The sequence below is a fragment of the Herpailurus yagouaroundi genome, unplaced genomic scaffold, assembly GCF_014898765.1.
Source record: "Herpailurus yagouaroundi ecotype Mexico unplaced genomic scaffold, PumYag 77, whole genome shotgun sequence".
NCBI lineage: Eukaryota > Metazoa > Chordata > Mammalia > Carnivora > Felidae > Herpailurus > Herpailurus yagouaroundi.
The window spans coordinates 14,551,040-14,563,758 of record NW_024412388.1 but is presented as its reverse complement, the minus strand read 5'-3'; the positions used below and the strand labels follow the sequence as shown (position 1 = coordinate 14,563,758).

Genomic DNA, 12,719 nt, shown 5'->3' with positions numbered 1-12,719 from the left:
GAAGAGCAGATACCATATGTTTTCATTCTTATGTGGATCCTGAGAAACTTGACAGAAGACCATGGGGGAGGGGAAGGGAAAAAAAAAAGTCAGAGAGGGAGGGAGGCAAACCATAAGGGACTCTTAAAAACTGAGAACAAACTGAGGGTTGATGGGGAGTGGGAGGGAGGGGAGGGTGAGTGATGGGTACTGAGGAGGGCACCTGCTGGGAGGAGCACTGGGTGTTGTATGGAAACCAATTTGACAATAAATTTCATATAAATAAATAAATAAATAAATAAATAAATAAATAAGTACATTCAGATCACCACTCTGGCTGCAATGTGGAAAACAAACTCAAGGGGTCAAGAGGCAATGAAACCAGTCCAAAAAGTAGTGAAGAAATCTAGGCAAATGGCCACAGAGGCTTGATTTTACGAGGTTGAAGTAGTGAAAGAAAAAACACTGAGGTAGTAATGGATGACGGGGTATGAAGAGAGAGGGAGAGGAGGTCTCTGTACAGTTGGAGAAGCCAGAGTCTGAAGGAAAGGAATAGTCCTAAAAAATACAGCCACAGGCAAGGGTAATCAAGCCCTAAAGAGTTAAGTGAACCATTCACTTATTCACTTAACAAAGATCTTCTGAGTGCCTACCAATTGGGGGACAGACACAGTCCCTGTCCCTCAAGAATCTCACAGTATAAAAAGGTAGACAGGCATTAAAAACACGTAACAGTAAGTATAGTCTCCAACCGACATGTAAATGCCAAGTGCAGACTTCTCGGTTTCCATTCTCTGCTGTGGCAATCAGAGCCACCTCTCAACTCCTGTGATGTCAGATCCTTCCAGAGCACCGACCAACCATCAGGCAAACACAGTGGCATTTCAAAAACACGCCTTCCCGTTGGACATCTGTAGGCACTGTCACACTGGCAACTGATGGGTTTGAGTTCCTTGTCCTGCCACACCCCCCAAACTACCACGTGACCTTTGCTGAAGGTATTCAGAGTGGAATTTCGAGTCACCAACTAAAAACTCTCTTCATCCAAAATGATTATTTTCATCGGACTAATGACACAAGTCATTTTATAGAACGCTCAACTACAAACCTTGCCCCACAAACCAACACTTGCAAACAGGTGACCGTCTGGTAAACTGGTACCTGCTAGGCCCAAAGGTGAGCCAGGGAGAGGAACTGTCAGAACTCGGTCAAACTACTCATGAGTACGAACTACTCATGGGGGTAAGGGTGGGGGCAGGAGGGGAGGGGGAGTCTGCTGCTGTGTCTCTTTTGTTGCTGGTACCTAGTGAATGAGCCCTTTGCTAGTGAGGAATGAGAAAGGCTTTGGGGTCATGGATAGTTTCCCTCCCAAAGGTCTTCCTCCTGCTGTCTTCTATCTCGCTAAGCCTCCAGCTACTTAGCCATTCCCCAAGCAGAAACTTCAGAATCACCTTGGTCTCCTCCTTCTCCCCTCCTCCCCACCTCCGATGAGACCTGTCAGCCACACTGCCAAACCGGGTCTCGGTCTGGACCCTACTCATTATCCCCAATAGCTGCCTTGGTGGAGACCCTCTTATGCTTTGACTGGGCCAATGCGGAGAGCCTTCCAACTCATCCTCCTTCTCAGTCTCTCTCCATCCATTCTTGACATGGTTTCCAGACTTAGCTCCCTAAAACACAGAACGATTCTGCCTCCTCCTACGGGACAGATAAGACTCCGACCGTGTGATGAAAATGTTAGTTGTAAAACACTAAATATATCAACACTAGTTTAGTAGATCCTTAAAGTTTAAAAGCTCATATGTACTTTCCTACTAGATTTGAGCATATTAAGAAACTAATTTAAATCACTAACTCACTTGCCCCAAAGAAGAGTGGTTGTGTCTGGGTTTTTGATGAGAAATTAAAATGAGTATTGCTTTTTCTGACTATAAAAGCAATACACGGTCATTTTTTAAAAATCAGAAAAACATGCAGAAGATCATTTAAAATAGTCCTAGTCCCACCATCCCCAGATGGCTGACATTTATTAAGAACTTATTTTAACTGTATTATCTAATTTAAGCTTTACAAAAACCCTGTAAGTTAGGTATTCTTATTACCTTTCCTTTATAGAAGCTGTTGAAAGTGAGTGGAAAGTAAGTGGAAAATAAGTGAAGCCAAGCACCAACAACCATAAAATGTTAGTATCTGTCCACTTTTCCTAGTGTGTTTCCTAGTGTGTATACCTTTTAAAACTAAGATCAGTCTACATATATTTTACAGTCTGCTTTTACCCCCCAATGAATAAGAAGTCATAAACAACTTTTCAAGTTAATTAACATCATCATTTTTATTAAAGGTACATACGCCTAAACCTACTAGTTCCCAACTGCCTAGCATGCTGCCTATTACAGAGCAAACAAATAAATACTTGTTGCATAAATGAATGCCATATTTTATGTCATCAAACCCCTGGCTGGGAGGGCAGGGAACGCTGATGGATTTAACTACCCAATGCATTACTCCTGGAGGATCCAGTGTCCCACGGTGAACCTACCATGTTTCTCAAAAGGAATGTCATCTTCTACAAAGGGTTCAAAATCTTCCCGCTGCTTTATCATGTAGTCCACGGTCTCTTGTCGGTGCCTGAGATGATTTCGGGAGTGTCCCTCCAATTGATCGCCAAGTGCTCTGAACAGGCAATTGCTATCAAAACAAAAATGTCGGTCAAGACCTTTTATTTTTTTTTTTTCAATGTTTATTTTTGGGACAGAGAGAGACAGAGCATGAACAGGGGAGGGGCAGAGAGAGAGGGAGCCACAGAATCGGAAACAGGCTCCAGGCTCCGAGCTGTCAGCCCAGAGCCCGACGCGGGGCTCGAACTCACGGACCGCGAGATCGTGACCTGGCTGAAGTCGGACGCTTAACCGACTGCGCCACCCAGGAGCCCCGGTCAAGACCTTTTAAAAATGAACTAAGTTCATCTGACACTCAGATGGCTAGGCCATCCACGGAAATCCTTCACACAGAGATAAAGCCTCAACTCTGACAGTGCAGGATTCTTCCCAAAGGCTGTGTGGAGAGCACTAGGGCAGGCACTCAACCACATTACCTTCTTTTTTTTTTTTTTTAATTTATTTATTTATTATTTTTGGAACAGAGAGAGACAGAGCATGAACGGGGGAGGGGCAGAGAGAGAGGGAGACACAGAATCAGAAACAGGCTCCAGTCTCCGAGCCATCAGCCCAGAGCCTGACGCGGGGCTCGAACTCACGGACCGCAAGATCGTGACCTGGCTGAAGTCGGACGCTTAACCGACTGCGCCACCCAGGCGCCCCATCCACATTACCTTCTTGAGAGGCAACAAACTCGGACCTCATTCCCCACTTACCAGCTGGCTGACTCAGGAGACTTTCGACTCCCGGGGCCTCAGCTGCTTCAACACCTGGAGGTGGTGATACGCTACCGGCCTCAAGGCAGGGTCCAGACATTACAGGCCATTCCACACCCAAGGACTGGGATTCCTAGAGCCCCTTCCAAAATAAATTGTATCTAGTGCTTCTCTTCTGAAACAAGCTGCAGGCTAACTAATCATTCATCTAACAAAGAATACCCAAAAGATAGCAATCTGTCAAGTTCCCAATACAAGCAATTGAACTCTACATCCTGTCTGAGTGCTACAAACACAGTGGAGAAAATGAGAACACACAGCTGTGCTATGGAACAATACTCCCCTCCCTGGCTCCTCTCCTGCCATCCAGGGAGCCACAATGCTATTCCCGCCAAATGGAAACTTTAAAACACACTGTTTGCTTCTAAACTTAAGATGCTGGAGGGCGCCTGGGTGGCTCCATTGGTTAAGTGTCCAAATTCAGCTCAGGTCATGATCTCACAGTCCGTGAGTTCGAGCCCTGCGTCGGCCTCTGTGCTGACAGCTCGGAGCCTGCAGCCTGCTTCCGATTCCATGTCTCCCTCTCTCTCTCTGCCCTTCCCCTGCTCATGCTCTGTCTCTCTCTGTCTCAAAAATAAATAAAAACATTAAAAAAAAATTTTTTTTAATTAATATGCTGGTAATAAACTTTAAGAGCTATCTTTACTTGGAAACCCCTCAAAGGCTTCTAAAGTTCCAAACTGTATCACAAACACAGAGCCCAGATACACAGAAACTGAAGTGAGACAACCACAATCCAGCATCCTTAAAACTAAGGAAATAAGCCACTCAGAAGCCAAACTGTTGCCCAGTCTTGCACCGAACTGTTTACTCTTCCAAATGAAAATCTAGGATAGTCTAATCACAAAATAGAAACTCATCACTTTAGAACTTCAGACCTAAATGTGTAGGAGAAAGAGGTTTTTTGTTTTCAATTCAGAAAAGTGAATTTTCAACGGAAAGCTATAGAGAAGGCAGGAATTTCTTCAAACGTATAAGGATCTTTATACATATATACGTATACATACGTATACATACGTATACATACATATACATACGTATATATGCATATACATACATACACGTATATGTATATATATACATATGTATACATATATATACACACATATATACGTGTGTGTATATACACACACGTGTATATATATAAACGTGTGTATATATATAGTGTATACATGTATATATACATATGTGTGTGTGTGTGTATATATATATATATATATATATATATATTTGCAAAGGGGAATTAGAGAATGTAAAGAATGCAGATTCTATAAACTGGAAACCAAGAAACTATGCATCAATTTGAGGCAAGATTCTAGAACAGACTGGAATACAGCCATTTCTATACACTACCCTGAAGTGTCTGTTGCTAAGATATTTTCACCCACAGGAAAATAAAGTAAGGTAATGGATGAAACGTTCTCAATTTTAAGTGTTTCTCAAACTTCTTTAAACCATGACTACCTGCCACCTCTAGTCAGTCTATTCTTGAATCTAGTTTAAGAGGTGTGATTCAGCACCAAATTACGTATTTAGTTATTTTACATTAAGTTCATGGTATTCTACAGAAAGTAACAGGCTTTCTAAGAACTTTCAGTAATACGGGCAAGTGTTCTCCACATAAGCCAAAAAAATAGGCTTAGGCACACTGCATGAGCTTGACCAAGTTCACCTACACACTATATAGGCAGACACAGAAATACACACGAATGTATACAAAGAAGAACACCTGAAACCATCTTTTAAAGTGCTCTTACGATGTGCCAGGGACTGCTCTAAACAGCATGTGCATTAGATGTGGTTGGTCTTCACAACTCTATGGGATGGGTACTGATACACTATCCCTCTAGGGTAACTTATCCATGGTCACAAAACCAGTAGATGGCAGACCCAGGATTCAGACCCAGGCACCAAAATGTTAGCTGTGGTTATCCCTAGATAGTGGAATTAGCAGTACCTGTTAAACGTATTTCTGTATTTTTTTTCTATATTCACTTGAATTGACTACAAATAAATAGTCGAAAGGAAAAATCAAGGTTAGACAAATCACTTCCTTTTCTGGTGACATGGGAAAAGTGAGCAAACGCTATATCGTGAGTGTAGTGGGTACCCTCGGGGGCCCAGCAAGGGCACTCATGATAGCCAGAAGAACAGTGTGACCAGAACCTCAAGGCCCTCGAGAAGATCCCCACTGCTTCCTGAGCCCACACCCTCCCCCGTTACCCTCCAGCAGGGCTTCTCCACCCGACACTACTGACCTTCGGGACCCTTCTGTGTTGTGGGGGGTCGTCCTGTACGCTGTAGGGTGTTTAGGAGCATCCTTCGCCTCTACCCACTCGATCCCAGTAGCACCACCACCGCCTCCCTCCCTGTCACTTGTGACAACCGGAACTGTCTCCAGACATTGCCAAATGTCTCAGGGGGGCATCGAAACCATCTCTGCTTGAGAACCACTGCGCTATCAGGATACATGGAAAGCCTTGCATTTGAGTTCCCAAAAATAAGCAATTACATTCAGTAGCATGGAAGAGTTCTGGGTTCAGTAGTTGAGCTCAGTAGTTGAGTAGGAGACAATATTGTTTCTGTGTCTCTGGCCATTGAAAGAACTACAATGGCCTTCTAGGCTGCAATAAGAGTAGTAAATGTTCAGGGGCGCCTGGGTGGCGCAGTCGGTTAAGCGTCCGACTTCAGCCAGGTCACGATCTCGCGGTCCGTGAGTTCGAGCCCCGCGTCAGGCTCTGGGCTGATGGCTCGGAGCCTGGAGCCTGTTTCCGATTCTGTGTCTCCCTCTCTCTCTGCCCCTCCCCCGTTCATGCTCTGTCTCTCTCTGTCCCAAAAATAAATAAAAAACGTTGAAAAAAAATTAAAAAAAAAAAAAAGAGTAGTAAATGTTCAGAAAGGGCAGAGTGGGGTGGAGGGGCAGGGTTTGTAGTCTTCTTTGAGGTCAGACTACTGCCAGAGTACTACACATGATTTGTCGTTACCACATTTTAAGAGAGACATGTTCAGATGAGAAGTGGCTTTAAACTTCATTCATATGAAAAGCATAAACAACTAGTGATGTTTAGCCTAAAGAAGGCTCAGGGGGACATGAGAGCCACCTCCAACTATGTGTCATGATGAAAGGGATGCTGTGTCTGTACAATAAAACTAAAACTAAAACATGAGAGTTCCAAAGACACAGATTGGGGCAAATGAGAGGAAACTTTGTTTTAGCTCTATGGAAACAGACTATAAACCAAAGATCTTGTAAATTTTTATCTGTTGGCAATCCTCAGGAATTGCCTACATTTATGTGCTGTACAAAACATAGCCAATAGCCACGTGTAACCACTGAGTACTTGAAATGTGGTTAATCGAAACTGAGATGTGTTGTTAAGACACTGGATTTTTTAACAGTATTTTAAAGACATAAAATATCTCATTTAAAATATTTATAGTGATTACACGTTGATGGATTATAATATTTGAATAAATAGTGGCTTGGGGCGCCTGGGTGGCGCAGTCGGTTGAGCGTCCGACTTCAGCCAGGTCACGATCTCGCGGTCCGTGAGTTCGAGCCCCGCGTCAGGCTCTGGGCTGATGGCTCAGAGCCTGGAGCCTGTTTCTGATTCTGTGTCTCCCTCTCTCTGCCCCTCCCCCGTTCATGCTCTGTCTCTCTCTGTCCCAAAAATAAATAAAAAACGTTGAAAAAAAAATTAAAAAAAAAAATAGTGGCTTAAATATATATATTAAAATTAGTTTCACCTATTTCTTTTTACTTTAACACGGCTAATGGAAAATTTTTGAATTACATAGTGGCTTGTTTTATTTCTATCGGACAAGCACTGGTCTAGATCACTGATTCTCAAAAGTGTTATCTCTGACTACTTAAAAACTTATTTGTAATGAAAATTCTCAGGCCTCACCCCAGGCCTACTGAGTCAGACATTCTGGGGCAATCTACCAATTTAGCTCCCCCAAATGATTCTGTTGCATTCTAAAGTTTGAGAAACACTAGCCTAGAATCTAGACTCCAAATCAGTGGTTTGCAATACGGCTGCACATCAGAATCCCCTATGGACATGTTAAAGGTTACCAATAACCAGGCCCCAGTGCCTAAAATTCTTTAATAGCTGATCTAGGAGAGCTCAGACACTGTATTTTTTCCAAAGTTCCCAAAGTGATTCTATTGTGCCACCACAGCTGAAAAGCACGGAGCTAGACACAGAGCTGCTGTGCAGGGGATGCAGGTACCAATGGATAATTACACAAGATGATGTGTGAAGATCCTTCCATCACTAAAATCCTAGGATTATAAAAACAAAATAAAAATTAGAAAAATAAAATAACTTGTGGGGCGCCTGAGTGGCTCAGTTGGTGAAGTGTCCAACTTCGGCTCAGGTCATGATCTCACAGCACGTGAGTTCGAGCCCCGCGTCAGGCTCTGTGCTGACAGCTCGGAGCCTGGAGCCTGCTTCAGATTCTGTGTCTCCCTCTCTCTCTGCCCCTCCCCCGCTCACCCTCTGTCTGTCTGTCTCTCTCTCTCTCAAAAATAAATAAACATTAAAAAAAAAATTTGTAAGTAAAAAAAAATAAAATAACTTGTTTAGGACAGAGATAAATGGCTAAAATTAGTGATTCTTTCATGTTTTAATTTTAGAACACTACTAATTAGTAATGTAATTTAGGGCAACATTTAGTAGATGCAAGTGGATACAGTTCAGATGCTATTGTACTGCCTAATCCAATTAGAGATTCTTTTCACACTAGAGCCAATCATGTTTTTAAGGACAACACCAAGGTTAAAATATTTCTTTCTTGTTTTGAAACAACGTAATTTATGTGGGTCCATACAACATGACAAATATGAAGGTGGCCCATGATGCATTACAAAACCCTAAAAATAGCTCTGTGATTACTCTACTAAATTGACTCAACTCACGTAAAGGCTACATTAAAGGACACCGGCTAATTTGTCCCCAAACACTCAGAGGTTCGAGGATGCTGTAAGTACCATACTGCCTACAACGATTATGCCTCCATAGCGAGATGCTATGTCAGGCTATTCAATATTGGAATCGGACTAGAATGGAAGAGTGGAGGCTGTTGACTTTTTAGTATTACCACAACTTTATTCTGTTTCACCAAGAGTATCCCATGAATATGAATACAGACTCTATTGATGGCTACTAACCCATCCCACACACAGGAAACGCCACCCATTGCACGGTGATAAAGGCTATCATCACCATCTCCAAAAGCGTCACAATACCAGAGGGCCGACCACAGTCCGTCTCATGGTACCCATGGGAAGAATTTGTGAACAGAAAGCGGGGAGCTTCCTGGAACTCACACAGAGGGAATTATCATTATCATCTTATCTAACACTGTCTCAAGAACAGGGGCCTCGGAAGGGAGCGACACGAACATTCCCGGCAAGCTGGCCTCTGCAGTCTCGCTGCCACTGTTCTACCTTGTAACCTGATACTCTGTCATCCTAAACAACTTGATATGTCTCAAAAATAACGTGCTCCTATACCTGTACATACATTACTCTTCAGCCTGAAGTGTTCTCTTGGCACATTCCTACTGGTCCTTCATGACCCAGTCTGAGTAGGACCTCCTCGGAGAGGCATCTAGCACAGTGTAAGTTGCAATAAACATTTGCTGAATGAATGAAAAGGCCTTCCTGATCCCTTCAGGGAGTGCTGGCCACTTCCTGCTCAATGGTACTATAATCAGTCACTGTTAAAAATATATCAAACTGGGGCGCCTGGGGGGCTCAGACGGTTAAGGCGTCCGACGTCGGCTCAGGTCATGATCTCGCGGTTTGTGGGTTCAAGCCCCGCGTGGGGCTCTGTGCTGACAGCTCAGAGCCTAGAACCGGCTTCAGATTCTGTGTCTCCCTCTCTCTCTGCCCCTTCCCTGTTCACGGTCTATCTCTTGATAATAAGTAAACGTTAAAAAAAAATTTTTAAATATACCAAACTGGACTTGATTTATATTATCCATTCTCAAAGTGTGGCCCAGTTTGGGGGGGGGGGAGTGCGTATATCTCTGAGACCCCTTCAAGGTATTCTTGAGTTCAAAACTAGGGTGTGACTTATCTTTTTCTTCTCATTCTCTCACAACTGTACAGTGAAGATTTCCAGAGGCTCCCTGATACATGAGGTCATCACTCTGACAGTTAAGGGAATGTGTTTGTGTATTCTTGTTTCTAATTTTCATTTTACTTTCAGATACAGTAAGTGTTGACAGTTATGACCCATAAACAAAGCTCTTTGGAGTTCTGGGTAATTTTGAAGAGGGTAAAGGGATCCCTAGACCAAAATGTTTGAGCCCACTAATACGTTTATCTCTTACCAGGCTGTGAACTCCTTCAGTATTTTAGTCAGCAATGGATTCCCAGCACCTTGTTCAACCAACATTTGCTGAATTAACTAAAGAAGTACGTTCTCGTGGGGGCGGGGCAGAGTAGAGGTAATAGCCCCAAAGTTTCCCATGGCATTATGAAAGCTCCCTCAAGATTTTACAACTCGCTGTGCTGCAATTTCTACTCATAAGCAACCTTGTGTTGAGTACTTTGGTGCCCTGGACACCCTGACGCTGAGAATATGTCCACTATAACAGACACCAACAATGCAGTTCCACACAAGGAACAGTCCCACCCCAATCCCAGTGTAAAGTAGTCTCCTGGCATCTGGTTTATACAGCAGCGTCTTGTGCTTGTGAGTTGGATTAGGATAAGTAAGGCCCAGAAGAGTTAATAAACTGTATTCGGTGAAATCAAGGTACTAGGCTAAAAGCAAGACACAGCAAAGCAAGACTTTAACTGTAGTGACTCCACTGAGAAAATGTTCCTTTGAGGGGCACTTGGCTGGCTCAGTCAGCGAGCATCCGACTCTTGATTTTTCAGCTCAGGTCATGATCCTAGAGTCATGGGATCGAGCCCTCCGTCCGGCTCCATGCTGAATGTGAAATCTGCTTAAGATTCTTTCTCTCTCCCTCTCTCTCTCTCCTTCCCTCCCCCCCTCCCTCCCTCTGCCCCTCTCCCCTGCTCTGGAAGTTAGGAAGGGACAGACGGAGGGTGGAAGGAAGGGAGGGAGGGAGGGGGGACACGTCCTTGTGAGAGGCCCAGCTGAGGGTCTAGTGGGCCTCCGTGGCATTTTTATCATTCATTCATACGACAGAACCGCACTGAGTGCCCTCTACGTACCTGGCACTATGCTAGGTGGTGGTGAGTAAAACGCAACCAAGGTCTAAAGCCAAGTGTCTAAGCATTGAGCATATGTAGGAAAGGTGGGATACATAAATTGGGGTCAATTCATAGTCTTGATTAACGAGCCACAATGTAACGTGAAATCCAAAAAAACACTCTCTTCCCTCGTTCCCATGCTTAACAAGTCAGGCACTTCTACACAGCCTTTAATTCCATCTTATTCCTCCCTCTGCCCTCTCTGAGCCCTCAAATGATGGCAAGGACAAGAACAGCCAGGCTGTTATTAATACTGTCTCTTCCAGAGTGACACATCCCGGTAACCAGACTCCCTCTCACCTACCCCTGCAATGAGGATGCTAGCTGTTCTCCTCCCCCTCTCCCCTACCTTTTTCCTTCTGCCATCCATGCTCCTGGATCCATAGCCCCTTCCCTTTCCCCATTTTCTCCCTCCCACCCCACTTATTTAGCCTGTGTTCCCTAAAAAAGCCGGCCCTAGATTCTGGTCTAAGCCCCCAAGCAAGCTGGGGTAAGCATCAGAGGAGAAAGTGAGGCCCGTGGAAGAAAGAATTAGAGAAGTCACCTTCTGCTCAGTAAACAGGTCCTCACAGACCTAATTTCCCGAGTGTAAAGGGAGGGCAACACCGAACAGTAAGAATCGAAAGGGGCAAAGCGTTACACCACGTGGGGCTTCGCCTCTTTCTCCGTGTCTCAGCATCTTCCTGACGGCCCTACGTGCTGTCCTGCTCCTCGAGGGACGGGCTCCATCTCATTCCTCCAGGTCTCAGCTTAAATGTCACCTCTCAGAGGCCTTCCCGGGCACCGATCTAAAGGACACCTGCTCCAGTGCTGTCTCTTAGGACCACTGCACACTTTCCTCGTGGCCTCTGCCACCATTAGGGCAACTGGGGATTACTCGAGCGTCCCGACGGGAGGGGCCTCGCCGCCTCGCCCGCCACCGGACCCCCCCGCACTGGGAAGCGGTGGCGCCCGGCGCCGCCTGAATGAATGACTGGACGAGAGCGGGCGACGGTCGCCATGCCCGGCGCGTCCCCCGGCGCCGCCTCCCGCGCTCCCGGGCCCGCCTCACCCGTCCCCCGGCACCTCCCGCAGCTTCAGCCCCAGGGCCTGCAGCTGGTTGGCGAAGCTGACGAACTCCTCCTCGCAGCCGCCGCCGCCGCCGGACTCCGGCCGGTTCCGCCGCTCTTTGGCCAGGGCCCGGCGCGCCGCCCGCTCGTCCCGCTTGCGCTCGGCCTCGGCTTTCCGGCTGCCGCTGCCCGGTCGGCCCTTCGCCGCCTGCTTTCGGGACATGGCCGCGGTTCGCGGCCCGCAGCGGCAAGACGGAAAGCCGCAGGACCGCCGGGCGGCCGTCTCAGGTGTCAAGGTAGCGAAACGACGCGGCGACGGAGCCCGGCGACGGCGACGCGGGCGCCGGGCACCCGGGTCACGTGACGTAACCCCGCCCACCCCACTCAACCCCGCGCGCGGCACCATAGAGAGCTCGCCTCGGAGAGCTAGAGGGGCACCCATCTTTATTGGCTCCGCTCTTCCCCCTGGTGGTGGGTGGTGCTGACTGAGGAGCGGCTGGCCCCGGAGAACGAAGCAAGGAAAGGTTAAGGGAGACAAAGGGAGGGTTGAAAAGTGGGAGATGAGGGCAGCGGCAAAAGTGAGGAGAGAAAGGAATTTATGGGGCGCCTGGGTGGCGCAGTCGGCTAAGCGTCCGACTTCAGCCAGGTCACGATCTCGCACTCCGTGAGTTCGAGCCCCGCGTCAGGCTCTGGGCTGATGGCTCAGAGCCTGGAGCCTGTTTCCGATTCTGTGTCTCCCTCTCTCTCTGCCCCTCCCCCGTTCATGCTATGTCTCTCTCTGTCCCAAAAATAAATAAAAACGTTGAGAGAAAGGAATTTAAAAATTTAACGCTACGTATGAGCCCACAGTTGGAGTAGGCGCATTCACGTGGCTCAGTCTTGTTTAAGTATCCCCATACTACAGGAAACTGGGCCTGCGAGGGTATTTTCAACACGATCACACGGCAAAGAAGCAGAGCTTTGCCCTGTTCCAAAGCCCATACACTTTATTTGATCCTTCCCTTCTCTACCTCTCTACCAT

The 12,719-nt window shown here is 46.2% G+C and overlaps 1 protein-coding gene across 2 annotated transcripts in view; it reads right to left on the bottom strand.

Annotated features, from left to right (window-relative positions):
- OTUD3 (OTU deubiquitinase 3) overlaps positions 1-12,046 on the bottom strand; it is a 30,434-nt gene extending 18,388 nt beyond the window's left edge. For both annotated transcript variants that reach the window (XM_040463260.1, XM_040463267.1), the window contains exons 1-2: positions 11,701-12,046; positions 2,519-2,667 (exon numbers count right to left, since the gene is read on the bottom strand). In XM_040463260.1, coding sequence (XP_040319194.1) covers positions 2,519-2,667; positions 11,701-11,921 — 370 coding nt within the window. In that variant the 5' untranslated portion in view covers positions 11,922-12,046. The remainder of the gene's footprint in view (positions 1-2,518; positions 2,668-11,700) is intronic.
- Positions 12,047-12,719: the final 673 nt, after the last annotated feature.